Below are 26,495 nucleotides of genomic sequence, written 5' to 3'. Positions count from 1 at the left end.
AAAAAAGAGTCAATAAGTATCATGGGAATTAGAAACTACCATCTACCAGCAGGCGAGCATGAAGACACACAGCCTACCTGTGCTGCTGTGCTGTGCGGTGCTTAGTCGCTCAGTCGTGCCTGACTCTGAGACCCCCTGGACTGTAGCCCACCAGGCTCCTCTGTCCATGGGGATTCTCCAGGCAAAAATACTGGAGTGGGTTGCCATGCCCTCCTCCAGGGGATCTTCCGAACCCAGGGCTTGAACCCAGGTCTCTTGAATTGCAGGTGGATTACCACCTGAGTCGCCAGGGAAGCCTAGGTTTAAGTAATGTCTCCTATGTGTCTGATCTCCTCACATGACTTAAAAGTGCCTCAAAGTCAAAGCTAGACCTGTTATCTTTTCATTCCTGCTGATTAGGAAATGAGTACATTGTTATTTCAAATTATTATTAAGGAAAGCAGTGACCACCACCACGCCAGACTAAATAATACAGCTTTAATTATCTAGGATGAAGAAAAAAATAAAGATACTATCATCTTGAATAAGGAAAGCCATCTAATTTAATCCATGAATATCTTTATGACAGCTTTGATGATTTAAATCTGCAGAAGCTAACTTACTGTGGCCTGGGTGGGGCTTCAGAGGGCCTAATCCAGATTCCATATCTTTTTGTTTGCTTTTTTCTTTTTTTTTGGTCACATGGCTTGTGGAATCTTAGTTTACCACCTGGGGATCGAACCTGGGCCCTTGGTGGTGGAAGTGCAGAGTCCTAACCACTGGACCATGGGCAAATTTCCATGATCCCATACCATTCTGGCTGGAGCTCATACCATGAGATTAAGCCAGAGAAAGACGCTATATGTGTTCTAAAACAGATATAATACAGTAACATCCACAGGTTAGTAAATTAGGCCTTCTATGGAATTTCTTTGAGTCACATTGAGCTTTGGGGAACAGTTTTTCATACCCCCTCAACAAGCAAAATAGAAAAAAGGATATATATCTTCTCTTAACTTTTCTAGGCCAGGCTAAAGAATGGTACCTATCTCCAGCAGCTTCCACTCTCTTCTGTGCTGGCATTTCTAGATGTACAATAACATTGAACGTGTGCCATCTAGTGTTCACACACCGCCATTACAGCTGTCACAGAAGGCTCCAGGAAAGAGCATTACCACTTGTTAAAAGGATGGGATAACTCCTTTTATTTGAAGAGATTAATGATTTGTAGGATGCAAATCTCTGCTTTCTAGGTAGAGGAGTCAATACTTCCTAATCTTTCATTGATGTCCATTTTTATATAAAAGAAACCAACTAAAATTTTTCATAGATTAAATTCATTACATACTCAAGAAAGTACTTTGGCTGATTGATGGTTCAACAGAAGAGAGGCAGACTATTTTTTGACTTTGATCTCAGACAAGTCAGTTATCTTCCCTGCTTCTCAGCCTCAATGTAAATACTAACAGTTATTAAAAGGTCACTGGATATATGCCCAGAAAATATCACAGAAGTTTCTACGTATTCATGATGGAAAATATAAAATAAGAAGAGAAAAGCAAACTGCCTATCTTGAAGAAATGTGACTCATCAAATTTGCAAGAAGAGTTTTTCCAAGTTTTATATATAAACAATATGGATCTTGAATAAGAGTGTTTAAGAACCAAACAACACCGTCACGTGACACACAGAGGCTAAAAACGCACTGGCAGAAAATACAAAATGGTAAAACAGAACCATTCCCTTTCTTCTAAATGGCCTAACTACTCCAGAACCAACAATTCCCTCTCTTCTAAATGGTCTAAGTACTCCAGAACCACTCTATAAATCTGATGCTAATAGAAAATCAATCTATACTGATGACAGAGATAACTAAATGGCAGAGAAAAGGCCGATCCACGTATAGAACAGGGCTACCTTGAAAAGCAAGCAGGAAAGCGAGAAAGTTCTGACTCTGTTGAAAAGAGGACCAGAGCTTGGACATGCTCTTCTTTCATGCAGTGTTTTCTAGTGAAACAGCTCAATCAACTGTTTTAAATATATAGACTGTGTGGAATCTGCCTGTTCTCTCCATGCCGATCAACTCTCCTCTTAGATTTCCTTCTGTCCAAACAGCTCAGGCTGTGGTTGCCCTTAACCTGCTTCTACAAGCTGTTTTAACTTTCAGAACAGAAAAGATGCCAGGAGAGAGGGCAACCCTACTGAAACAGCAATGGCAGAGATTTTGATTTAAAAACCAGTCTCCCCTGCCACTCCAGAATTATGATCAGCTCCTTCTCATCTGCAGCCTTTACTGATGGTTTTAAAAATGAGACTCTTCACACTTTCCGAGCACGTAATTTCAGGGTCAGTGAGTCCCCTCATGAAGCCCAGAGTGCTCACAGGCCAGGCATGTGTCCCAAAGACACCAAATCACAAAAGCAAACTTAAGCCGCTTTTCTTATCAAGGGAATCCTCCAAATAGAATTCAAGTCTTAATTTATGCTTCTTTGGAAGCCATAAATTACCACTCCCCGCCCCCCGCCAAATCTTTACACATTCATGTGAGGGAAGAGGCAAACATTTAACCCCTCTGTGTCCTGTTTTATTTGTAAAATGGGTCCCCAAAGTAACACAACAGGTCACTCTGCAACTGAAACTTCTGGGGCCTAGCTCTGAGACCCCACAAGCCAAGCAATTATCTTTCCTATTAGAATGAGGACAGAAAAGAAAACCTTTCTTGGGTTCCATCTGTTTGTCTGTTTTTCCCCATCTACCCAAATCTGTTCCTTCTCAAGCTCTTCTCTTCTCCATCTGGTCTAACGATTTCCATGTACAGATTACTTCACGTCTAGAGAAACTTCATTCCCAGGAGGCCCTCAGTAACAGCGGTTGTGCCCTTCTTCCCTTCTCTCACACTGCCCCCAGTCCTCTTGAGTGTCAGAGGATGAACAGAAGCGCGAAAGGTCTGGACTCTGGTTTCCTTTGCTTATGGGCCAGGTTGCTCTGGAGGGCACATTCCCTTCCCTCTTCTACAGCTACCCAGGACTGCACTGCTTGTTTCTTCTCTGCCCAGGTGGACAGCCCATTCTCACCGCTCAGAAGGAAAAAAAACAAACAAGGGAAGGCTAAGCCACACAGAGAAGTATGCAGCGCTGCATTTCCTAGGCTGCTTTGTGGGCAGAGGTATGGAGGAGGCCGGCTTGCCACTCTGTACCATGAATTGCACAAATAACACCCATGCTCACTCTCCATCCTTGGTGTCTATGCATGCGTGCTAAGTCACTTCAGTTGTGACTCAACTCTTTGTGACCCTAGGGACTGCAGCCCCAGGCTCCTCTCTGTCCATGGGATTCTGCAGGCAAGAATACTGGAGTGAGTTGCCACGCCCTTCTCCAGGGGATCTTCCTGACGCAGGGACTGAACCCATGTCACCCGCGGCTCCCGCACTGCAGGTGAATTCTGTACTGCTGAGCTACCAGAGAAGCCCTCCCTGGTGCCTAACCTGTTATTTTCATCCCAGTTCATCAACGATTATTACTAGCCGCCTGAGAATTCTCAGGAGGAAATCTTTCCTTTTTTTCCTATCATTTTATGAATCTGCGTGAGACGGAAAGAGTATGGGGAGAGGGGAGAGAGAGAATACAAGCCAGAAAGGGAAATTAAACTATGATTTGAGGTAATTCACTGAGAAAAGTGAATTCCTCTTGTAAAAAAACAAAAAGGCAGTGACGACATGGAAACAAAATTCTCAAGCCTTCTTCATTTATCACCTTTTACACATATTTTTCCTAAAAAATAGAGAAGTTTCAGGTGAGAGATAAACTGAAGTTCGGTAAGCCTGAGATAGATTCTCTTTCATGGTCTATTTTTATGGCCAGCAACATAGCCCACTGTGTATCTGACTCATCCAAACCCTTGAGAGGCAGGAGCCCTTGTGTTTATGTATATAAATGAAAAGGTGACTATTCATCAAAAAATAACACTCCTCTTAAAAAAAATTCTTTGTAAGTTTCATTTCAATAGACTCTTTTGAGTTCAAAAACAATTTGGTCTAAAAAAAACTATATAAAAATTTTTCATATCTGTCATATAAAATAAGACACCTTTATAAACATGTATTTTTTATTATGCCATTTTCTTCTTTTCTACTTTCAAAATACCAAACTTAAGACTGTAAATATCCCTTTTGCACTTTAAGATCTATTTTGTTTCAAAACATTTGTGTTACTTTCATCAAATTTGAGCTTGGAAAAATTATTCTTTCTTTTTAATCTTTACCAGATGTTGTTTATACTACCAGGATTTTTTTCAGTACTCTATAATGAAATTATTGTTTAATTAGTGATAAATCTGTCATTTCTGGGCTTAAGGAAAAAGAAAGAAAAAATCTTAACAAGTACCAAATGTACTTTTGTGTTTTAAATTTACCCGCGCTGTCTGAGAACGTTAAGACACAGGATGCTAGCTCTGGAAGCCCAGCAAAGTCCCCCAGACCTCAAGTTCCTCCTCTCGCCTGGCTCAGCGGCCTCTCTCCCCTTGGCTTGTGTAGCCTGGGTGGGAAGACGGCTCCTGAGCCCCCTGCTGCTTCCTGGCTCAGTCTCTGAGTGGCAGTGACCTTCTGGGTCAACTACTGCCCTGTTTTGTTTTGTTTTTTTTTGTTTCTCTCTTCATTTCTGACTGGCTGCCAAGGCCTGCCTCCCAACAGTGAAAACAGAACTTGCCATCTAGGTCTCTTTTCTTTACGGTGCTGGGTGATCTGGTGCCCCCCTGAGGTCGATGCAGGAAAGTGCAGTTATTGTCTGAGATGTTTCTTTTTACCTTTTAGCCACAAGCATAAACCACCTCTACACTTCTCTACTCGATCACTGCTAAATTGTCTACTTTAGCTTTTGTTAAATTACATGCATCACATTAAAGAGCTCAAAGAAAAAAAGAAATGTTTAAAAGACTGCTAATGAGAAAGCAGGAAAAGAAAAAACCCTAGAACATTAGTAAGAAGTTATTCAAGCAGAGAAAAATGACATCACCCAGGATGTAGAGTTAATTCTTCGGTATAATCTTTTATTAAAGGGGAACTGTGTTTGGAGTTCAGCGTAAAATAAGTCTCTTTTCCTTTTTGAAGTGGCTATGATTACTATCTGGAGAATGGAAACAAGAATGCATCTTATCTCATATGAGGGAGGTCAAGGAGGACACTGAGTTATCTGCAGGTTTGTTATTCTTAAGTTCTTATTAGATTAAGAACTACTTTTTAACCCTATCTTTATTGAGGTACACTTGACAAGATAAAGAACTAATTTTGGTGGAGCTATGAAGAGAAACACCAGGAGTGTTTCCTGATTTAAAATCTTAATAAACAAAACCAATCCCCCTTTCTTCCCCTCCCGCTGCGCTCTTTCGTGAGCAAATCTCTGGACCCAGCTAGAGGGGCAGGCGGCATGTGAGGCCAGCCAACGAAGGATCGAATGGGAGGGCATGGGAACCAGGGTATATCCCAGCCCGGGCATGCAGCAGGGCAGCCAAACACAGTGCCACCCAGCCAGCACTTTTCATTCAAATGTAGAATATAAACAATAGCTTTCTGGGCTCCGAAAACAGAATTGTAACTGGAAAATATAACATCCTTCTGATTTGGGGCCAGCCTTGGGAAACCAAACAGTGCCAAGAAAGCTGCATAATTAGCAAGTGGCTTTCACTGTTGTTGGTGACATGAGTTTTTAAGGTCAGGTCTGAAGCTATGGATTATGGTCTTCCATTGCCTGTTCTGTCAAGGGAAACACAAGACCATCTGCTTTTGCAAAGTGTCAGTCTGCTCAGTAGATGACAAACTGAGGCTAAGACCTCGATTTATTTAGGAGCATCAAATGTGGCAGGTGGCCATAGACTTGGGGGAGGTCCAGCCTAAGAGAGTCAAACAGGAGCCTCAAAATGAAGCAGGTTTTGAAATTTTCCTTTTATTTTAGAAGTCAAAAAACATACACATGCACTTAGAATTCAGGTGACTATTAGGTCAGCACCTTATTATTCATAGTCTTAATGGAAAATAGCCAGCCTGGAGGCCCTGAGACGCCACAGAACATTTGGAGAGATCATTTCACTTTGTACAACCTGTACAACACGTTTATCTTTTGTTTTTGCAACATCTTGGTAACTATAGAACTTCTAGGGCTAATTCTGGATAGTCCCAAGAGATGGAAACATAATTAACAGTGCTCCATATAAAATACAAGTTACTAGACCATCACACTTTAATTACTCTCAGAATCCAACTCTAATGTAATAGGCATCAAGTTACTTCTAGAGGAAAGCACAGCAGTCCTGTCCTATCCGAGTCTTCCAGATCTTTCTGATACTTCCGCAGGGTCCCGTCAGGGCCGCGAGATACCGTGCTCTGATAAGTGAAGCAGATGATGCAATCAGGAAGCACGTTCTTCAGGTTACCCTTCCAATCACTCGGTCACGTCACAGGCTTATTCCAGCCTGCTTGGTTGTGTGGCACTGCGGGCCCAGGATCCTGAGGAGAGCAGCCCACGCCAATCAAGGACTTGCAGCTCTGTATTGTAATTACCTCCTTGAACCATAAGGCAACAGAGGGGTTACATCCTGCCAATGCCACAATAAATTAAACACAATAGCACCCTCTGAAATCCCCCTTTAACCATAATGGAAGCTCTGAATCTCTACACACATGATCCTGATAAATGCTTTTGTAAATCAACTGACTTCAAAACTGTTTGGGGGGAAATGATTTTAAACTGTAAACTGGAGACTGAAGGTTATACAATGCAATGTTTAACAGGAATGCCTGCTTTCTCTCTCTCTCTGTCATCCTGGGTTTAATGACGGGCTCAGGCCTGAGGACCACAGGTAAAAAGGGCACAAAGAAGATTTAGAGAAGAATCACAAGGTTGCAGAATCAAATCAGCTTAGGGCGATGAAACTGGAATTTTTCCATAGAGAGAAGACTTAAAGAAAATTTTATAAGGACCTTGAAAGCAAGGAAATAGCTCAGTTACTATATTTTACCACTGAAAAAGGACCAGAGAAAATGAAACTATAATATGTATCTTTCAGTTAGAAATAGATTTACCTGACAATAAAGGTAATGTTTGGAATGGGCTGCCAGGACTTCTAAAAGCCTTTGTTTATTTTGAATATTATAGTTATTTTTATATACGGTACATTCTTATTTCTCACCTTAATATGCAACTTTTTAAAAAAAATGCAACTGTTTTGAAAGATGAGTTCAAGCAGAATTTCCCTAAAAGTATCTCTCTTTCTCTTTGGACTCTTTCAATCGTTATATCTATTTTCTTTTTTTTTTTTTTCTATCAAATATTGTAAATGTCTAAATAAGTAGGGTTTGATTTGGGCCAGCTAACTTACAGATGAACGCAGCATGGCTGCTGGTCACTGTGACCCTATCCATGGTCCACTTGGAGGCCCCAAGATGGGAAGGCAAAGAGGAGCCTGGGAGACAGGGAGAAGGTAAGCAGGGCCACGGTCACACCCTTGACCTGGTAGGGACTGATCAGGACCCAAAAAGAGAGCTGGGATATAGGAAGAAGGCAGCAGATTCAATCATGATTCTCTCATACAGCCTCCAATTTGAAAGAGAGAGAAAACCTAAATTCTAACTGGATTAACCAAACAGGAGTTATCTAGGTGGAGGTTGTGAAAACTCAGCCAACCTCAGTGTGCTGTATGCAGAGACAGACACACCCTGCCCCCAACACAAGCCTCAGCTCAGCGGGCAGGGGAACACTCTCCAGCCCAGTTTCCTGGCCACCAACTTAAGATCTGGCTGTTCACCATCTCTCTTGAACTAACTTTCTCCATCTGTACAAGAGGAAACAAATCTCTGCACCATATCTCCGCTCAGTGACAAAAGCGAGTAAGAAAGCCTGTTGGAGCCCACGAGGTTCCCGTAAGATGGAGGCCCGGAAGCATGAAACCTCCCGGAGAGCTTTAATTGTTTATTCAGAGTGCTTTGGTCTTTACTCCGACTCTTACAAAAATGCACATAAATTCCAGAGATGCCTCCCACAGAGGGAAAACACCAGATTGGTCAGGTTCTGAGGACACCCTGCGAGCCTGGGCCCCTGACACTGGATTAGGCAATGGGGCCCATTTGGCCCACTGAGCACCGCACTGCCCAGGCCTGAGAAGTTCTGAGTAGAGGGGAGACTGGGCAGCCCCTGCACAGAGGTGGGGGTTCGAGGATGGCAGCCTGACACCAAAATAACCGACAGAATTCTTTGTAGTTACTTTGTTGTTTTAACCATTTTTCTGGAGGTGTCATTTTGTATCTTTTAAGTATTTGATTTTTCCTCCAGTGAAGGATTAGAAGTTTATTTTTTTGAATGATTTTCTTTGTTGATTTCTCCTGTTGTTGACAGGGGCGTCCATGGTGGCTCAGCTGGTAAAGGATGCAATGCGAGAGATCTGGGTTCAATCCCTGGGTTGGGAAAATCCCCTGGATGGGGGCACTGCAACCCACTCCAGCACTCCTGCTTGGAGAATGAACAGCACATTGTTCACAGGGTGTGTGCTGTGTGTGCTCAGTGCTGTCAGAGTCTTTTGCGACCCCATGGACTGTAGCCTGCCAGTCTCCTCTGTCCATGGAATTCTCCAGGGTGGACTACTAGAGTGGGGTGCCATTCCCTTCTCCAGGGGATCTTTCCAACCCAGGGATTGAACCCAGGTCTCCTGCATTGCAGGCAGATGCTTTACCATCTGAGTCACCAAGGAAGCCGGAAATGAGAAATTTGTTGGCCAAATGTCAATTCTTGTGAATGTGCAATATAAGGCATGAAGTGAAGTGAAGTCACTCAGTCATGTCCAACTCTTTGCGACCCCATGGACTGTAGCCTACCAGGCTCCTCTGTCCATGGGATTTTCCAGGCAAGAGTACTGGAGTGGGTTGTTATTTCCTTCTCCAGGGGAATCTTTGTGACCCAGGGATCAAACCCGGGTCTCCCACAATGTAGGCAGATGCTTTACCATCTGAGCCACCAGGGAAGTCATAGGGATAAACTTTTTTTTTTCCTGGCTGTGCCACTCAGCTTACATTACCTTAGTTCCTTATCCAGGGGCCGAATCCAGGCCTGAGGCAGTGAAAGCACCGAGTCCTAACCACTGCACTGCTAGGGAATTCCCTTGCCCTATTTTTAGCACAAGGAGAAAAGCCTCAGACATTAGGTATTTAAAAAATAAAATGTAGACAGATGATGATTTTAAAAGGTGCCAACTGCTCATTTGTTCACATTTTCTCCTTTTGCTGATTAAAAGAAAGAATATGCAGCATCTTCCTTAAGGATTTTTCTCCTCATCAAAGCCCAGCACATACCAGCAATGACTCTTTCATAAAGCATCCGATCCTTCTCAGAGAATTTCTCTCACTGGAGATGAGCTTTTCAAAAAGATGAAGCATTGTATTTTCAAGGCTGGGAAGGTGCCGAAGCCAGAGGCAGAGTATAGCTGACGTGGGGAGAGAAATCTTCTTCCTTTCAGTAAGAAATAAACAAAACTTTAAATATAAATGAGTCTCTGAAAAAAAGATTAAGATATCAAAATGCAATAACAAATACAAATCTTTTTTTTCTTTATCATGGCCACAATAGCAGTTAATATTTATAATATCAAATGAATATTTACCAAGTAACTTACTTTGACCAAAGGAAAAAAAAATGTTTTCAAAAAGGACAAACAAATATATAGTGATGATATAAAGAGAACGATAAAAAAAAATGTTGATGGAAAAGGGCTTTGGGATATTCAGGCAAACATAGTTCCTAATTTAAGAAATAGCTATGTTTGACATTTCACCACAGTGGTTTAACATGTGAAATCAAACTTGGGTTTGAGTCCTAGAGCCACCACCTACTCACTGTATGACCTTAGAAAAGTTACTTAACCTCTAAACCTCAGTTTACTCACCTGTAAAATGGGCCTACCTCCCTCCTAGTGTTGTAAGAAGGATCAAATGCAATAATAACACACGTACAATGATGAGCACAGTTCTTGGCACATAGTAAATATTTAACCACTGTATAAATCTCTTGAAATCTTTCTTTAATAATAGTATCATAAAAGGTGATTATGGCCTGGCTGATCCATAGTTGATCCCCAACATGATACTCTACAGACTTACCACTAAGTGTAGTTACATTTCTATAGGAAAATGTATTTGGAGCTTCCTCCTATGTCAGGTCAGTGAATCAGGGGCTCTGCTTTTCCTGGGAGGGAACACGAGGGGGCATCTGTCTACTCTGAGCCACAGTCGGGGGTTGGGGGGGGCCGCTCCTCCCTGTTAACACTGGGCCTACTTGGGCCTGGTGAGACTTGTTCTTCTTCTCTTGGCCCTGCTTTTCCAAAGCCTCCTGCCCTTTCACCTGCAGCACCTTCCAGGTTCTGCTAAAGATGTTTACTGCTTTTAATAAGACAAACAAAAGTGGGGGCACAAATGTTTCCCATTACCCAACAACCCCTCCAGTGTCTTTCCCTTCGCCATCACTTCTGGGCCATTTCTCTGCAGGGCTGGCATGAAGCCCAGGAATTAGGGATAGGGGCAAGAAGTGAATAGGCAAAGACACAGGGTAGGAATTGCTAGTAGTTTCTTTTTCTCTTCTCCCTTGGCATAACTCTTGTAGACCTTGTCCAAGATCAACACTGAGGCAAGACTAGAAGAAGCTGAGGAGTTTCAGGGTCTGTCCACCAGAGCAGGCAGTAGGGCAGGAGAAAGGGAGGGAGGCTCGGCCTCACCTGACCTTCTTTCCGACTCCCCCTCACTCTGACCCATACATATACATCAGACAGTGAAGGAAAAGGACAGGCCAAGGAAGGACAGAGTATCAGGAGGGGCCCAGGTGAGACCAGGTGGTCACAGACAACCTCTCCAGTTGAGTTTAGCTAGAGATCAGCCTGGTGGGAGGGATTCCCTGGTGGCTCAGCGATAAAGAATCCGCCTGCATTGCAGGAGCTGTGGGAGACATGGGTTCGATCCCTGGGTTGGGAAGATCCCCTGGGGGAGGGCATGACAACCCACTCCAGTATTCTTGCCTGGAGAATCCCAGGGACAGAGGAGCCTGGTGGGCTACCATCCATTGGCTCTCACAGAGCTGGACACAACTGAAGAGACAGCATGCAGCACGCACAGCGTGGTGGGGCAGGCAACATGGAGGGCGGCGGGAGGAGGCCTCCACAGGGGGCGCTGCAGCCGTGTCAGATGAAGACAGCAAAGGTGAGGCGGCTGGTGATGAGGCTGTGCAGGACCAAGGGCAAGGCCAGCGTCTGGTATTTTATTCTGGCCCAGGTTTTAAACAGAGGCGTGCCAGGACCCAATTTACTATTTCAAAGATCACTCTGACCACTGCATGGAGACCTGAGTGCTGAGTGGGTACAAAATTCCAGAGGGAGCTTGACCTGGGTGGCACCAGGGAAGGAGTGAAATGTATTTTAGCAGTAATATCAAGAGACACTGGTGATGAATTTGATGAGGGGGTGAACATGAGGTGGGAATCAAAACTGTCCCAAGTTTCTTGAGCTACAAGATGGACAGACGTACCATTTACTCAATGGAAAGAATGGAAGAACAAATTGGTGAAGGGTTTACTAAGAGCTCAGTTTGGGGTATGTGAGTTTAAAATGTCTGAGGCACAGTCCAACAGAGATATGAAACAGGCCCTTGAATATCCAAGTTGGAAGTGTTCTGGGGAGAGGTCTGGGCTGAAGATCTATATTCGGGAGCTGTCAGTTGGCATGGAGCAGTGTGGAAATGAAGGGGAACTCCAAAGGACAGAAGTCTGAGCGGGGTGAAAAGAGGGCCCAGGCCTGTGCCTCAGGAGTTTCAGCAGGTTGAGGGTTGGATGGGGTGATGGAAGCTGGCAAGTCAATGAAGACAGGAGTGGAAGTACAGTCAGCACTGTAGACTGGTCTTCAGAGGGACGACTATGCTGGGAGTGACTGACAATAGGAAGCCACACAGGGCTGGTGGCCTGGTGAGCTCCTGACAGGTGGCGTTTCAGGCTGAATACTGATGGGCCAGATGCAGCGTGGGAGAGGCTGAAGGACCAGCACGTGTGTATGCGCCACGTGTTCAGTTGGGTCTGGCTCTCTGCGACTTCACGGACTGCAGCCTGCCAGGCTCCTCTGTCCATGGGGTTTCCCAGGCAAGAATACTGGAGAGGGTTGCCATTTCCACCTCCAAGGGATCTACTCGACCCAGGGATTGAACCTGCATCTCCTGTGTCTCCTGTATTGCAGGTGGAGTCTTTACCCTCTGAGTCATCTGTAAGACCAGTAGCTGCCATTTATTAAGGCAGAGTAAACCTGGAGAAGGGAATGACGAGCCACGCCAGTATCCTTGCCTGGAGAATTCCACGGACAGAGAAGCTTGGCAGGGGTCACAGAGAGTCGGACATGACTGAGCCACTAACACTGTTTTGTCACCTCGAACAATGCTAAGCATTTTACTTGTGTTTTCATTCCCATAACAATCCTACAAAACAGGTACCATTATTACCCTTATCTTTTGAGGCTGGAGAGGGACCAAGGTCTCACAGCCCTGATTAAACCCAGGAGGTCTGATGCTGGAGCTGGTTCTGTGCCTCAGGTTATACCTAAGCCTCTCTACTCTGCAGGCAGGAGAGTGGAGGGTGTTGCTTCAGTTTGGAGCCTGACACGGGGCTGGTGAGAGCAGACAGTTTTCCTGGGTGAGTTAGATGCCTAGAGCCTGTTTTCACTTCCTTCAGTGTCTAAGGAAGTTTTTCCAAAGTCCAGGCTATCAGCCAATTTTAGCCACATTAACAGACTCCTGGGAAGGGATTTCTGTTCAGCTTTCTTGAGAAAGAAGAACACCCCTTGGGAGTAGGGGGAGGGTGTGGATAGCCTCTGTCTTAGAGCCAGAAAGCCCCTGGGAGGCAGGAGGTTCTGAGGTACAGAAGGAAGAATTCCTCCTCCCTTCCCAAGTAACAGGGACATCCCTTGACCTGCTCTAATCACACCTTGTCTTTTTAAAAGAATCTACTGAAATAAGTATGTACATCATTAGAAAAGTGTCTCACTTCAGTGAGAGTTCATCAGAGATAGCCCCACTGCTAAGCCCTCTGAGCAGGAACATGCACAAATGTGATTTCTATTAATACCATGAGGTCGCAATGGCTGGGCAGTGCTGAGGGCAGAGAGGCAGGAAATGTTGAGAATGATGAACAGTAGATGGATATGAACAAATATAAAAGGCAGCTGAATGGTAGTTCCAGTGAATATCTGAACTAAAAAATACGGCTTAGTTACAAATTTACATGAGAGTTCTATACCAAGTACCAAGTACGTAATTTTTGTTCTATTCTCAGATACAGTTTGAAAAATGTATATGTTAACAATTTTTTTTATTACTCTTGATTCAGAGCACACTCTACAAACTGCTGTGAATGATTAAATTTATGGATCCATGTTCAGTATTTGAATCATCTTTTTTTATTTTTAAATTTTTACAATGTTGTTTGGCTTCTGCTGCACCACAACACATATCAGCCACAACTACACACTTATCCCCTCCTGCTTGAGCCCCCCCTCCAATTCCCATCCCACCCGTCTAGGTCATCACAGAGCACCGGACTGGGCTCCCTGTGTTAAAAAGCAACTTCTCACCAGCTATCCATTCTACACATGATAGTGTACATATGTTGATGCTACTTTCTCCATTTGTCCCACTTTCTCTCACCCCCACTGGGTCCACAAGTCCATTCTCTATACTTGTGCCTCTATTCCTTCCTGGCAAATAAGTTCATTAGTACCATTTTCCAGATTCCATACTATGTGTTAATATATGACATTTGTTTTTCTCTTTCTGACTTATTTCATTTGGTATAAAGACTCTAGGTTCATCCACCTCACTAGAACTGACTCAAATTTGTTCTTTTTTTATAGCTGAGTAATATTCTACTAACCACGATGTGATCACTCACCTAGAGCCAGACATCCTGGAATGTGAAGTCAAGTGGGCCTTAGGAAACACCCCTATGAACAAAGCTAGTGGAGGTGATGGAATTCCAGTTGAGCTATTTCAAATTCTAAAAGATGATGCTGTGAAAGTGCTGCACTCAATATGCCAGCAAATTTGGAAAACTCAGCAGTGGCCACCGGACTAGAAAAGGTCAATTTTCATTCCAATCCCAAAGAAAGGCAATGCCAAAGAATGCTCAAACTACTGCACAATTGCACTCATCCCATCACATGCTAGCAAAGTAATGCTCAAAATTCTCCAAGCCAGGCTTCAACAATATGTGAACCGTGAACTTCCAGATGTTCAAGCTGGATTTAGAAAAGGCAGAAGAACCAGAGATAAAATTGCCAACATTCATTGGATCATAGAAAAAGCAAGAGAGTTCCAGAAAAAATTTACCATCTACTTCTACTTTATTGACTATGCCAAAGCCTTTGACTGTGCGAATCACAAAAAACTGTGGAAAATTCTTCAAGAGATAGGAATATCAGAACACCTGACCTTCCTCTTGAGAAATCTGTATGCAGGTCAAGAAGCAACAGTTAGAACTAGACACAGAACAACAGACTGGTTCCAAGTAGGGAAAGGAGTACATCAAGGTTATATATTGTCGCCCTGCTTATTTAACTTATATGCAGAGAACATAATGTGAAATGCTGGGCTGGATGAAGCACAAGCTGGAATCCAGAATGATGGGAGAAATATCAATAACCTCAGATATGCAGATGAGACCACCCTTATGGCAGAAAGCAAAGAACTAAAGAGCCTCTTGATGAAAATGAAAGAGAGTGAAAAAGTTGGCTTAATACTCAACATTCAGAAAACTAAGATCATGGCATCTGGTCCCATCACTTCATGGCAAATAGATGGGGAAACAATGGAAACAGTGAGATATTTAATTTGGGGGGGCCCCAAAGTCACTGCAGATGGTGACTGCAGCCATGAAATTAAAAGATGCTTGCTCCTTGGAAGAAAAGTTATGACCAACCTAGTTCAGTTCAGTTGCTCAGTCATGTCCAACTCTTTGTGACCCCATGGACTGCAGCACGCCAGGCTTCCCTGTCTATCACCAACTCCTGGAGCTTGTTAAAATTCATGTCCATCAAGTTGGTGATGCCATCCAACCATCTCATCCTCTGTTGTCCCCTTCTCCTCCCGCCTTCAATCTTTCCCAGCATCAGGGTCTTTTCCAATGAGTTAGTTCTTCACATCAGGTGGCCAAAGTATTGGAGTTTCAGCTTCAGCATCCGTCCTTCCAATAAATATGCAGGACTGATTTCCTTTAGGATGGACTGGTTGGATCTCCTTACAATCCAAGGACTCTTAAGAGTCTTCTCTGACACCACAGTTCAAAAGCATCAATTCTTCGGCTCTCAGCTTTCTTATAGTCCAACTCTCACATCCACACATGACTACTGGAAAAACCATATCTTTTACTAGATGGACATTTGTTGGCAAAGTAATGTCTCTGCTTTTTATGCTGTCTAGGTTGGTCATCAGAGAAGGAAATGGCAACCCACTCCAGTATTCTTGCCTAGACAATCTTGTGGACAGAGGAGCCTGGTGGGTTTCTGTCTGTGGGGTATCTAAGAGTCGGACATGACTGAAGCGACTTAGCAGCAGCAGCAGGTTGGTCATAACTTTTCTTCCAAGGAGCAAGCGTCTTTTAATTTCATGGTACAATCACCATCTGCAGTGATTCTGAAGCCCCCTAAAATAAACCTAGACAGCATATTAAAAACCAGAGACATTAGTTTGCAACAAAGGTCCATCTAGTCAAGGCTATGATTTTTTCATTGGTCATGTATGGATGTGAGAGTTGGACTATAAGAATGCTGAGCGCTGAAGAACTGATGCTTTTGAACTGTGGTGTTGGAGAAGACTCTTGAGAGTCCCTGGGACTGCAAGGAGATCCAACCAGTCCATCCTAAAGGAGATTAGTACTGGGTGTTCATTGGAAGGACTGATGTTGAAGCTGAAACTCCAATACTTTGGCCACCTGATGCAAAGAGCTGACTCATCTGAAAAGACCCTGATGCTGGGAAAGATTGATGGCAGGAGGAGAAGGGGACAACAGAGGATGAGATGGTTGGATGGCATCACTGACTAGATGGACATGGGTTTGGATGGACTCTGGGAGTTGGTGATGGACAGGGAGGCCTGGCGTGCTGTGGTTCATGGGGTTGCAAAGAGTCAGACACAACTGAGTGACTGAACTGAACTGAACACTGGAGTACATGATCACCTATTAACAACAACAACAAAAAAATCTATTTTTTCTCTAAAACATCAAAGAGTTAACTCTTAATAACTGATCTTGGATGAAGAAATCACCAAAGTGATATGATCTTAAAATACGGCATAACAGAATTTGGTTGGCCCAACACATTGGTATTACATACAATGTTCTAAATTTGTACCAGGTTGGTTCTGAAATTAAAAGTTATATTATATATAAATTATATCTCAATGAAACCAGGAAAAAAGGCAAATTATAAAAGAAGAAATGCAAATGCCCCCCAAATATGTTGATTTTCAATCTTATTAATAGTAAAGAAAGGTAAACTAACATATTAAGGAGGCATTAGTTTTTGTGTTCACATCAGCTGATGTTTAGATGAATGACAACATCCAGTGTAAAGGCAGGTATAAGTGACTGGTGTTCGTAGATGTAGGACAGGGAATAGGTTCATCCTTTCGGTCAAGTCATGTGATTCTGCCTAATAAACTGCGAAATACACATATTCCTGGCTGTCATGACCATACTTTTATGAATCTTCCTGGCAGAAATAAAAGCACTAGCTAGAAAGTATTTACGTAGCAATATTATAAACAGAAAATTAGAAACAATTTGAATGCATCCACTGGAAAATAGGGCTTACCAGGTGGTGCAGTGGTAAAGAACCCACCTGCCAATGCAGGAGACACAAGAGGCGCAGGTTTGCTCCCTGGGTCAGCAAGATCCCATGCAGTAGGAAACGGCTGTATTCTTGCCTGGAAAATTCCATGGATAGAGAAGCCTGGCCAGTCCACGGGGTCACAAAGAGTTGGACATGACTGAACGACTGAACACACACACACACACACACACACACACACACACACACACACTGGCAAAGAGCTAAACAGATTAAGATCCGTTCATATCAGGATATATGTTTCTACTTTATAATGAGTTAGATCTATACCCTTTGAGGGATACACAAGATTTGTTGGTTAAAAAACCTGGTTCCAGGGTCATGTGTATGATGTGATGCTGTTTCTCCTTTTTAATTTTTTTTTAAAAGCTAATTTAAAAAGAAGAGAAAATCGTTTCATGTAGATTTCTAATGTTTATAGGAGTATAAGGTATGCTTATGAGAAGGACTGGAGGGTGGTAAGGAGGGGGGTAATTGACATTTTCTGCGTATACTTCTACATTGTTTGACCTGACCTGATAAAACGTATGTATTTCTGTGGAAATTTTAAAAAGCCAATAAAAGAAAAAAAGAAAAAAATACTTTTAGGGAGATCGAAAAATTTCATTCTACTCACCACGTGTTAGTTACAGAAACTAAGGCTGTCCTTTTCCTACTTTCTGTACTTGTTTTAGCTATCTAACTTGGATACTGATCAAATGACAAATTCAAGAAAAACAGGTTATGATTAAAAACTTGGCTCTCCAAAATTCCTACCTAATAATCACAGGAAGTTTTAGGCATTATAGCTATGGTTTAGGAAAATGATAGGGACGTACATGGAACACATTATAATTTACTCCTGCAACATACCAAGGAGTAGGTTCCCAGTCTGCACTTCCATATAGAATATCTGCCTCTAAATAACAATTTCTGACACTGGGCAGGAGAGGCCTGGACAAGAACACTCTGCCCTGTCCAACATCTCATGCAATATATTAAGATTCTTCTGACAATTGCCTCTTGGACATTTAAAAACTGAACTTTGTTTCCCCAAATATTCAATTTAGTGAGGTAGTTGTGTGTCCCATCCTCTCCACAAAGGAGGAAATAGGTAAAGAAACTGGTCTAGCCACTTATTAAATAATTTTGGCTCCAAATGGTTTTATTATTAATTAACCAATTAATCTTTGGCTGCCCTGGGTCTTCGCTGCTGTACTTGGGCTTTCCTCTAGTTGCAGCGAGTGGGGGCTACTCTTCACTGTGGCGCACAGGCTTCTCACTGTGGTGGCTTCTCTTGTTGTAGAGCAGAGGCCCTGGAGTGGGCAGGCTCCAGTAGTTGTGGTGGGCAGGCTTAGTTGCCCCGTGGCATGTGGAATCTTCTTTCTGACCAGGGATTGAGCCCATGTCCCCTGCATTGGCAGGCAGATTCTTACCTACCAGGGAAGTCCTAAATGTTTTTGTATAGCTTCAATACAAAAACCAGAATGTGGAACTCAATTCTTTGCCAATAAGGCCCTTGAGAGGTGAAGTACATGTTCTAATGCTATCTGAGAGGCAGAGGAGGGGAGGGAGCCTCCCCACTTGAGACAAATGCAGGCAGGCTCCCCCTTTCCAAACCAGAAAGAGATCAAGGGCTGCGTGGGCTGCCGGAGGAGCCCACAAAAATTAAGACCAACTCTTCTGGAGAACTACTTAATCCCAAGGAACTGGAAAGAATATTCTCTATTACATTTCAAAGATGTATTTCCATGACAACCTGATCGGAGAAGTACATCAAATTTGAAGAAGCTGTGCCATCATTATCACTTCTATGTGCAGAGAAGTCACTTCTCAAAGCAAAGGGCAGCAACACCAATCAAAGGAAATATCCAAATCCAAACACACTGGCATGTCTATTACAAACCAGTATCAGCAGGTTTTTACTTGAAAAGTAAACTTTTTCAATAAATAATTTTGTGATCATATCTTAGTAAGGTAAAAAATTTAAAGAAGAGAGAGATAGAAATGGGAGTACTAGTTACTACTACTGCTTTGCTAACTTTTTGTCCTTGGTATTATACTAGCTTTGCTTTGTTTAGACATTCACCTATACTGACAATATGTAACGCCTGATTTTTCTTTCTTTCCTTTTTTGGCTGTGCTGTGCATCGTGCAGGATCTTAGTTCCTTGACCAGGATTGAACCCAGGCCCCAACAAGGAAAGTGCCAAGTCCTAACCACTGGGCTGCCAGAGAATTCTGGCAATTCTTAAAGCCTGGTTTTTCTTATCTGAGCTGAAAAAAAAGAAAAATCCACAAAACTAGAAACTTGGCTGAAGATGGCCTTTTCTTGTAATTTATTTTTTTCTTATTAAGCACCATTGGAGGCTGTATTAGCTTTTTCAGCATTGGAAATTTATTTACATCTGGCCTTAGTTCAGTGATAATTTGATTAGCAGGAAAAGATATAAGCTTGAGAAAACCTAATAAAACATTATAAGAAATAAAATAATTATTATTTAAAGTTAACAACAACAATAATAACAGCAACAAGCTAATAGTCACTGAGTATTTTAAGTACCAGGCATCACGCTAAACATTCTATAGGCACTGAAAGTGAAAGTGTTAGTCACTCAGTTGTGTCCAACTCTGCAACCCCATGGACTATAGACCGCCAGGCTCCTTTGTCCATGGAATTCTCCAGGCTAGAATACTAGAGTGGGTAGCCATTCCCTTCTTCAGATCTTCCCGATCCAGGGACTGAACACCAGTCTTTCGGATTGTAGGTGGATTCTTTACTGTCTGAGCCACCTAGGAAGTCCCCTATAGGCACCGGAGTCATTTAAACATGTTTCAGTGTGCCTGGGACAGGTCGTCCTACCATAATTATGACACCTCTTTTAACTCTCACAAGTGTTCCAGACTACAGTTTATAACTGTATGGTTGCCCTCTTTAACACGCACAGCTACCCCATGAGGTTAGTTGTCTGGCCAGTCACACACTCACTCTTTCATTTGTTCACTGGCTCATTCATTCTGGTATGTAGAAAAAATTTTCCACCTAGTCATCAAACTTCTCAACATTATTGAAGCAATGGATTTAGGCTTATCTTAAAGGACATGTCATACAGAATTACTTGTACTCCACAGATTTATGACAGGATTGCAGTAGCCCTCCCAGAAAGGTTTTATGCAATGTGCACCCTGCAGGTGGCTATTATGGCAACCCCAGGGATAGATTTAAGAAGTCAGGCTTGGCTTTTAGGCCAAGAAATTATAAATTTCCTCTAGGTTATCTAAACGACAGAGAGGAGCAATCATCTGCTGTTTAAAAGAAGACGGGCTGTCCATTTCTGGAAATACACGACTGTATTTGGAGGCCAAGGCCAAAGACACCCAGCCAATTGTAAACCAGATGAAATTCCACTGGTGATTGTGGTAAGCAAATAGTTGGAAGGCTAAAAACAGGGCAGGGCACCTTGGTCAAAGAAAGTACGTGGTTTCTAAATGACTATGCAGCCCATGTGGGGAACTCTTCAAGGGGCTGAAGGAAAGGGGGTATGAGTGCAGGGTGGTAATTTGAATCAGCCTCCCTGTGTCAACATGTGGCTGGGACGCTGCGTCTATGGGAAAGTGTCCATGGAAAGGCTCCAGGCCTGACGCCACTGTTTGGGGAACTTGCTGAGCTGAGGCCATAGGAACTGGACAAGTTGAAGACCACCCAGCATTTCTGGATGGTCTGTCCCCTATGGATTAGCAGACATAATTTTCCAAACTAAATAAATTTTATTAGTTGCTGAGGGAGAACATGCTATCACAAGCAAAATAAACAGCAAGGAGTCCAGGCCTACTCATGGAGCTGCTGCCCTCAGCTTTCCATCTGAGCACTGTGGGTGGAGGAAGGGTGGCTGGTCTCGAAGCAGGTCACCTCCCCGCCAGTAAGTTCTGGAGCAGCTTCACACAGTTTTGCAGCGGATGCCAAGGAGCATTCTCCTTCTTGTTCCCTTTAACTTAGCTCTAGTTGAAAAAGTAACACTGGAAATACAGGTTGTTAAGACCATATGTGACAATAAAATGCATTACTAAACAAATCAGAAATATAGCTACCAAGGTGAAAGGCAAAGAGCATTTTGCTTAAAAGTAAATACTTTCAAAAATTGCTTTGGAGGGTGAAGAATGCCATTTGGTGGGGTGAGCCACTGGAACCTACAGTGTACGCTCAGGCGAACGATGTGATGGGCACCTGCATGTGGAGAACACTTACTGCATTATACAGACTTCCGGGTCAATTATCATCCAACACCTGACAGATAAATAACAAAGATAAATGATCAGACTCCTCAGAAGGTTCAGACTCTTGGATAAATTTTGAAATAAGCTTAGAGTAGATAGAAAAAAGACTCCCTGCTTTTAACCATGAAAATTATGTTCTGACCCTTTTTTAAAGCATCAAACGATTTAACTTTCTCTTTTTCTTTCTAAATCTTACCTTAACAAATTCCTAGGTTATAACATTTCATTAAAAAAAAAAATGAATGAAATTAAGGGCTTCCCCAGTGGCTCAGTGGTAAAGAATCCACCTTCCAATGCAGGAGACAGGGTTCAATCCCTGATCTGGGAGGCTCTCACGTGGTGCGGAGCAACTAAGCCCATGCCACAACTATTGAGCCTGTGCTCTAGAGTCCAGGAGCTGCAAATCCTGAATCCCATGTACTCTAGAGCCTGTGCTCAGCAGCAAGAGAAGCCATCGAGATGAGAAACCTGAGAACCACAACTAGAGGGTAGTCCCTATGCACCACAACTAGACAAAAAGCCTGCACAGAATCAAAGACCCAGCTCAGCCGAATAAATAAATAATTTTAAAAAATGAAATTAAAATATAGACTATAACTTTTTAAAGAATTATACATGAAAAACAATAAATAGTCTATTGGTAATTACTTCCTCTGAAAGAATGATAGCAGCTTTGAGGTTATTCATTTTCCAAATGTAATAAATCAATTTGAAAATGGGAAAAAGATGCACTTACTACAGCCTAACAAATAAATAAGTACATAAATGAGTTAACGAAAGAAGAATTCCCAGAAAAACAAGAGAAATGAGTGGGAAATAGCCCTACTTTGTATTAAGCATAATCGAAAGATTCTGTTATTAAAACAAAATGGTACTGAAGCATGAATATACTATAGGCCCAATAAACAGAAGATAAAATAATAAAACAGGCTTACATGCATACAGAAATTAAGTACAATTCAATCCATGGATAAGAAGGGCTAACTCTACTACCAACTGTGCTCTGCCACTTATATAAGAGACTTGAGCATCTCGTGGAGTCCTGAAGTTAATCCCATGTGTGTACTGAGAGATGACTGATTAAGAGAAGACTGCATTTGATCAAGGGAGCATCTTAAGTCAGTGGAGGGTTGAGGGGGTGACTGCACCCTTTATCACATTCAAGATGGTAGAATGTGCTGTAACCTGAGAGTGGGGAAGACCAACAAAATTACTTCAACAAATAATTTGCAAAACAAAAAGAACCTACAGATTGAAAGAGATTTGTGAACCTATCAAGCAAATGCAATGTATGGACTATGGACTCTTAATTCCAAAAAACCAAACTGGAGAATTTGTTTTGTGCCTAAACATGTGGTGATGATCAGGAATCAGTGTCAATTTTAAGATATAATAATAGCATTGTAGCTAACGATTTTTAAAAATGCACCATATAGAGACTTTCGGTTTCCCATTCTGCATTTAAGGAGCTTGGAAGTCATCACTTTGTCTTAACAAAAGTAAAAAGCAGAACAGACTGGAAAATCAAAATCTCTTCTTGCATCCTTAAGAGAAGGGAGGACACAGGGTAAACCTTGGTCCCCAAGATTGGAGATAACAGATAAATGAATACAGGGAATCATGGCTGAGTGGAGCAGAGAACCACAAGCAGAAACAACCACAGGCAGCAGTGCTGGGCAGGAAAACCTGAAATGGAATTAGTGAATGGCTGGAGGGTCAGTGTGAACAACTATGATATTTAAAAACTCCAGGGGGACTCAGGCATAAAGGATCCCCACGATACTGTGAGGTTTACCTCTAGGAGTTCCCACCAGGTTCACATGGTAAATATCAGTGAAGAAGCCACCGCTGCTTTAGGCAGGAAGAGGGGAAAGGGAATCATTTTTAAATTCAACAAAGCTCTCTGTTTTCTTAACAAGGCCTGACCTCATGGGAAACTAGTTAACCAGAGTCTAATCTGCTGGGAGAAATATCAATAACCTCAGATATTCAGATGACACCACCCTTATGGCAGAAAGTGAAGAACTAAAGAGCCTCTTGATGGAAGTGAAAGAGTTGGCTTAAAACTCAACATTCAGAAAACTAAGATCATGGCATCTGGTCCCATCCCTTCATGGGAAATAGATGGGTAAACAGTGGAAACAGTGACAGACTATTTTCTTGGGCTTTAAAATCACTGCAGATGGTGACTGCAGCCATGAAATTAAAAGGTACTGGGCTCCTTGGAAAAGTTACGACCAACCTAGATAGCATATTAAAAAGCAGAGACATTACTTTGTCAACAAAGGTCCATCTAGTCAAAGCTATGGTTTTTCCAGTAGTCATGTATGGATGTGAGAGTTGGACTATAAAGAAAGCTGAGCACTGAAGAATAGCTGCTTTTGAACTGTGGTATTAGAAAAGATTCTTGAGAGTTCCTTGAACTGCAAGGAGATCCAACCAGTCCATCCTAAAGGAAATCAGTCCTGAATATTCAATGGAAGGACTGATGCTGAAACTGAAATTCCAATACTTTGGCCACCTGATGCAAAGAACTGACTCAATGGAAAAGACCCTGATGCTAGGAAAGATTGAAGGCGGGGAGAAGGGGATGACAGAGGATGACATGGTCGGATGGCATCACTGACTCAATGGACATGAGTTTGGGTAGACTCTGGCAGTTGGTGATAGACAGGGAGGCCTGGCATGCTGCAGTCCATGAGGTCGTAAAGAGTCGGACATGACTGAGCGACTGAACTGAACTAAAACTGAACCTGCTGGGATATAAGAGCCTAACTGATTAGGGAGAAAGGAAATAATCACTTTTAGACAGCTCAAAGCACCTTATCTCACCTAAGAGGAAGAAAAAACTGAGAAAAACGTATAAAGGTCACAGTGCAGAAGCACAGGCTCACTAGAAGACTGAGATCTAATCATAAGACTACAGAACACTTTCCCTCCCTTCACCTCTCACTGCTACATTACAAATAGCTCATTTACAGCAGTTCCTTTTACTTAGTACACATCTTGTCCAGCTATTAAGAAAAAAATTACTAAACATACAGAAAAGAGAAAAAAAAATTGAAGAGACAGAATCAGAACCAGACATGGCAGAGACGTTGGAATTATCCAGCTGAAAATGAAAAACAATAATAATTAATATGCTAAGGGTCTAATGCTTGGGTTCCTAACCCCCAAGATCTAATGCCTGATGATCTGAGGTAGAGATGATATAATAATAATAGAAATAAAGTGCACAATAAATGTAATGGGCTTGAACCATACCCAAACCACCACCCCATGCCCAAGTCCATGGAAAAACTGTCTGCCATGAAACCTGTCCCTGGTGCCAAAAAGGCTGGGGACCACTGTTCTAATGGGTAAAGTAGACAAACAAGCAAGGACAGATGGGTAATGTAAGCAGAGAGCTGGAAATCCTAAGAAAGAACCAAAAAGAGAGATAAAAAACACTGTACAGAAATGAAGAGTGCCTTTGATAAGCTTATTAGTAGATTTGGTGAGAAAACAATCTCTGATCTAGAGGATATATGAATGGATACCTTGAAAACTGAAAAGAAAGGATGACAAAACCGAAAAAAAAATTTCCAAGGGATATAGCACAGCTACAAATGGTATAACGTATGTGTAATGGGTCTAACAGAAGAAGAAAGAGAGAAAGGAACAGAAGGGACATTTGAAACAATAATGAGAATTTTCCCAAATTAACGTCAGAAACCAAATCACACTTCCAGGAAGCTCAAAGAACACATGCAGGATTACTACCAAAACCCCACATACAGGCATATCATTGTCAAACTACCCCCTAAAAAAATTAAAGAAAAATTCTGAAAGAAGCCAGAGGGGAGAAAATATCTTACCTATAGAGGAACAAAGATAAGATTATATCCAAATTCTCAGAAAACATGTAAGCAAGAAGAGAATAAAATAAAATATTCAAATGTTAAGATAAAAAATCGACCATCTAGAATTCTATACTCTGAAATTATCCTTCAGAAGTGGAAAAGAAATAAATGCTTTTTTAGACAATGAAAATTAAGACAAGCTAGACATCCTGGAATGCGAAGTCAAGTGGGCCTTAGAAAGCATCACTACGAACAAAGCTAGTGGAGGTGATGGAATTCCAGTTGAGCTCTTTCAAATCCTGAAAGATGATGCTGTGAAACAGCTGCACTCAATATGCCAGCAAATTTGGAAAACTCAGCAGTGGCCACAGGACTGGAAAAGGTCAGTTTTCATTCCAATTCCAAAGAAAGACAATGCCAAAGAATGCTCAAACCACCACACAATTGCACTCCTCTCACACGCTAGTAAAGTAATGCTCAAAATTCTCCAAGCCAGGCTTCAGCAATACGTGAACCGTGAATTCCCTGATGTTCAAGCTGGTTTTAGAAAAGGCAGAGGAACCAGAGATCAATTTGCCAACATTTGCTGGATCATGGAAAAAGCAACAGAGTTCCAGAAAAACATCTATTTCTGCTTTATTGACTATGCCAAAGCCTTTAACTGTGTGGATCACAATAAACTGTGGAAAATTCTGAAAGAGATGGGAATACCAGAACACCTGACCTGCCTCTTGAGAAACCTCTATGCAGGTCAGGAAGCACCAGTTAGAACTGGACATGGAACAACAGACTGGTTCCAAATAGGAAAAGGAGTACATCAAGGCCGTATATTGTCACTCTGCTTATTTAACTTCTATGCAGAGTACATCATGAGAAACGCTGGGCTGGAAGAAGCACAAGCTGGAATCAAGATTGCCAGGAGAAATATCAATAACCTCAGATATGCAGATGACACCACCTTTATGGCAGAAACTGAGGAGAAACTAAAAAGCCTCTTGATGAAAGTGAAAGTGGAGAGTCAAAAAGTTGGCTTAAAGCTCAACATTCAGAAAATGAAGATCATGGCATCCAGTCCCATCACTTCATGGGAAATAGATGGGGAAACAGTGGAAACAGTGTCAGACTTTATTTTTGGGGGCTCCCAAATCACTGCAGATGGTGACTGCAGCCATGAAATTAAAAGACGCTTATTCCTTGGAAGAAAAGTTATGACCAACCTAGACAGCATATTCAAAAGCAGAGACATTACTTTGCTGACTAAGGTCCGTCTAGTCAAGGCTATGGTTTTTCCTGCGGTCATGTATGGATGTGAGAGTTGGACTGTGAAGAAAGCTGAGCGCTGAAGAATTGATGCTTTTGAACTGTGGTGTTGGAGAAGACTCTTGAGAGTCCCTTGGACTGCAAGGAGATCCAACCAGTCCATTGTAATGGAGATCAACCCTGGGATTTCTTTGGAGGGAATGATGCTGAAGCTGAAACTCTGGTACTTTGGCCACCTCATTCGAAGAGTTGGCTC

The 26,495-nt window shown here is 42.3% G+C and overlaps 1 protein-coding gene across 5 annotated transcripts in view; it reads right to left on the bottom strand.

The window, feature by feature from the left end:
* The window catches only part of FANCC (FA complementation group C), a 324,685-nt gene that overhangs the window by 33,748 nt on the left and 264,442 nt on the right, over positions 1 to 26,495 (bottom strand). For all 5 annotated transcript variants that reach the window (XM_042243052.2, XM_060409072.1, XM_004004090.6 and 2 more), the window contains one exon: positions 9,311 to 9,467. In XM_042243052.2, coding sequence (XP_042098986.1) covers positions 9,311 to 9,467 — 157 coding nt within the window. The remainder of the gene's footprint in view (positions 1 to 9,310; positions 9,468 to 26,495) is intronic.

Source organism: Ovis aries, chromosome 2 (assembly GCF_016772045.2).
Source record: "Ovis aries strain OAR_USU_Benz2616 breed Rambouillet chromosome 2, ARS-UI_Ramb_v3.0, whole genome shotgun sequence".
NCBI lineage: Eukaryota > Metazoa > Chordata > Mammalia > Artiodactyla > Bovidae > Ovis > Ovis aries.
Note: the sequence above shows the minus strand (reverse complement) of the source record. Positions and strands in the feature narration are given on the sequence as shown.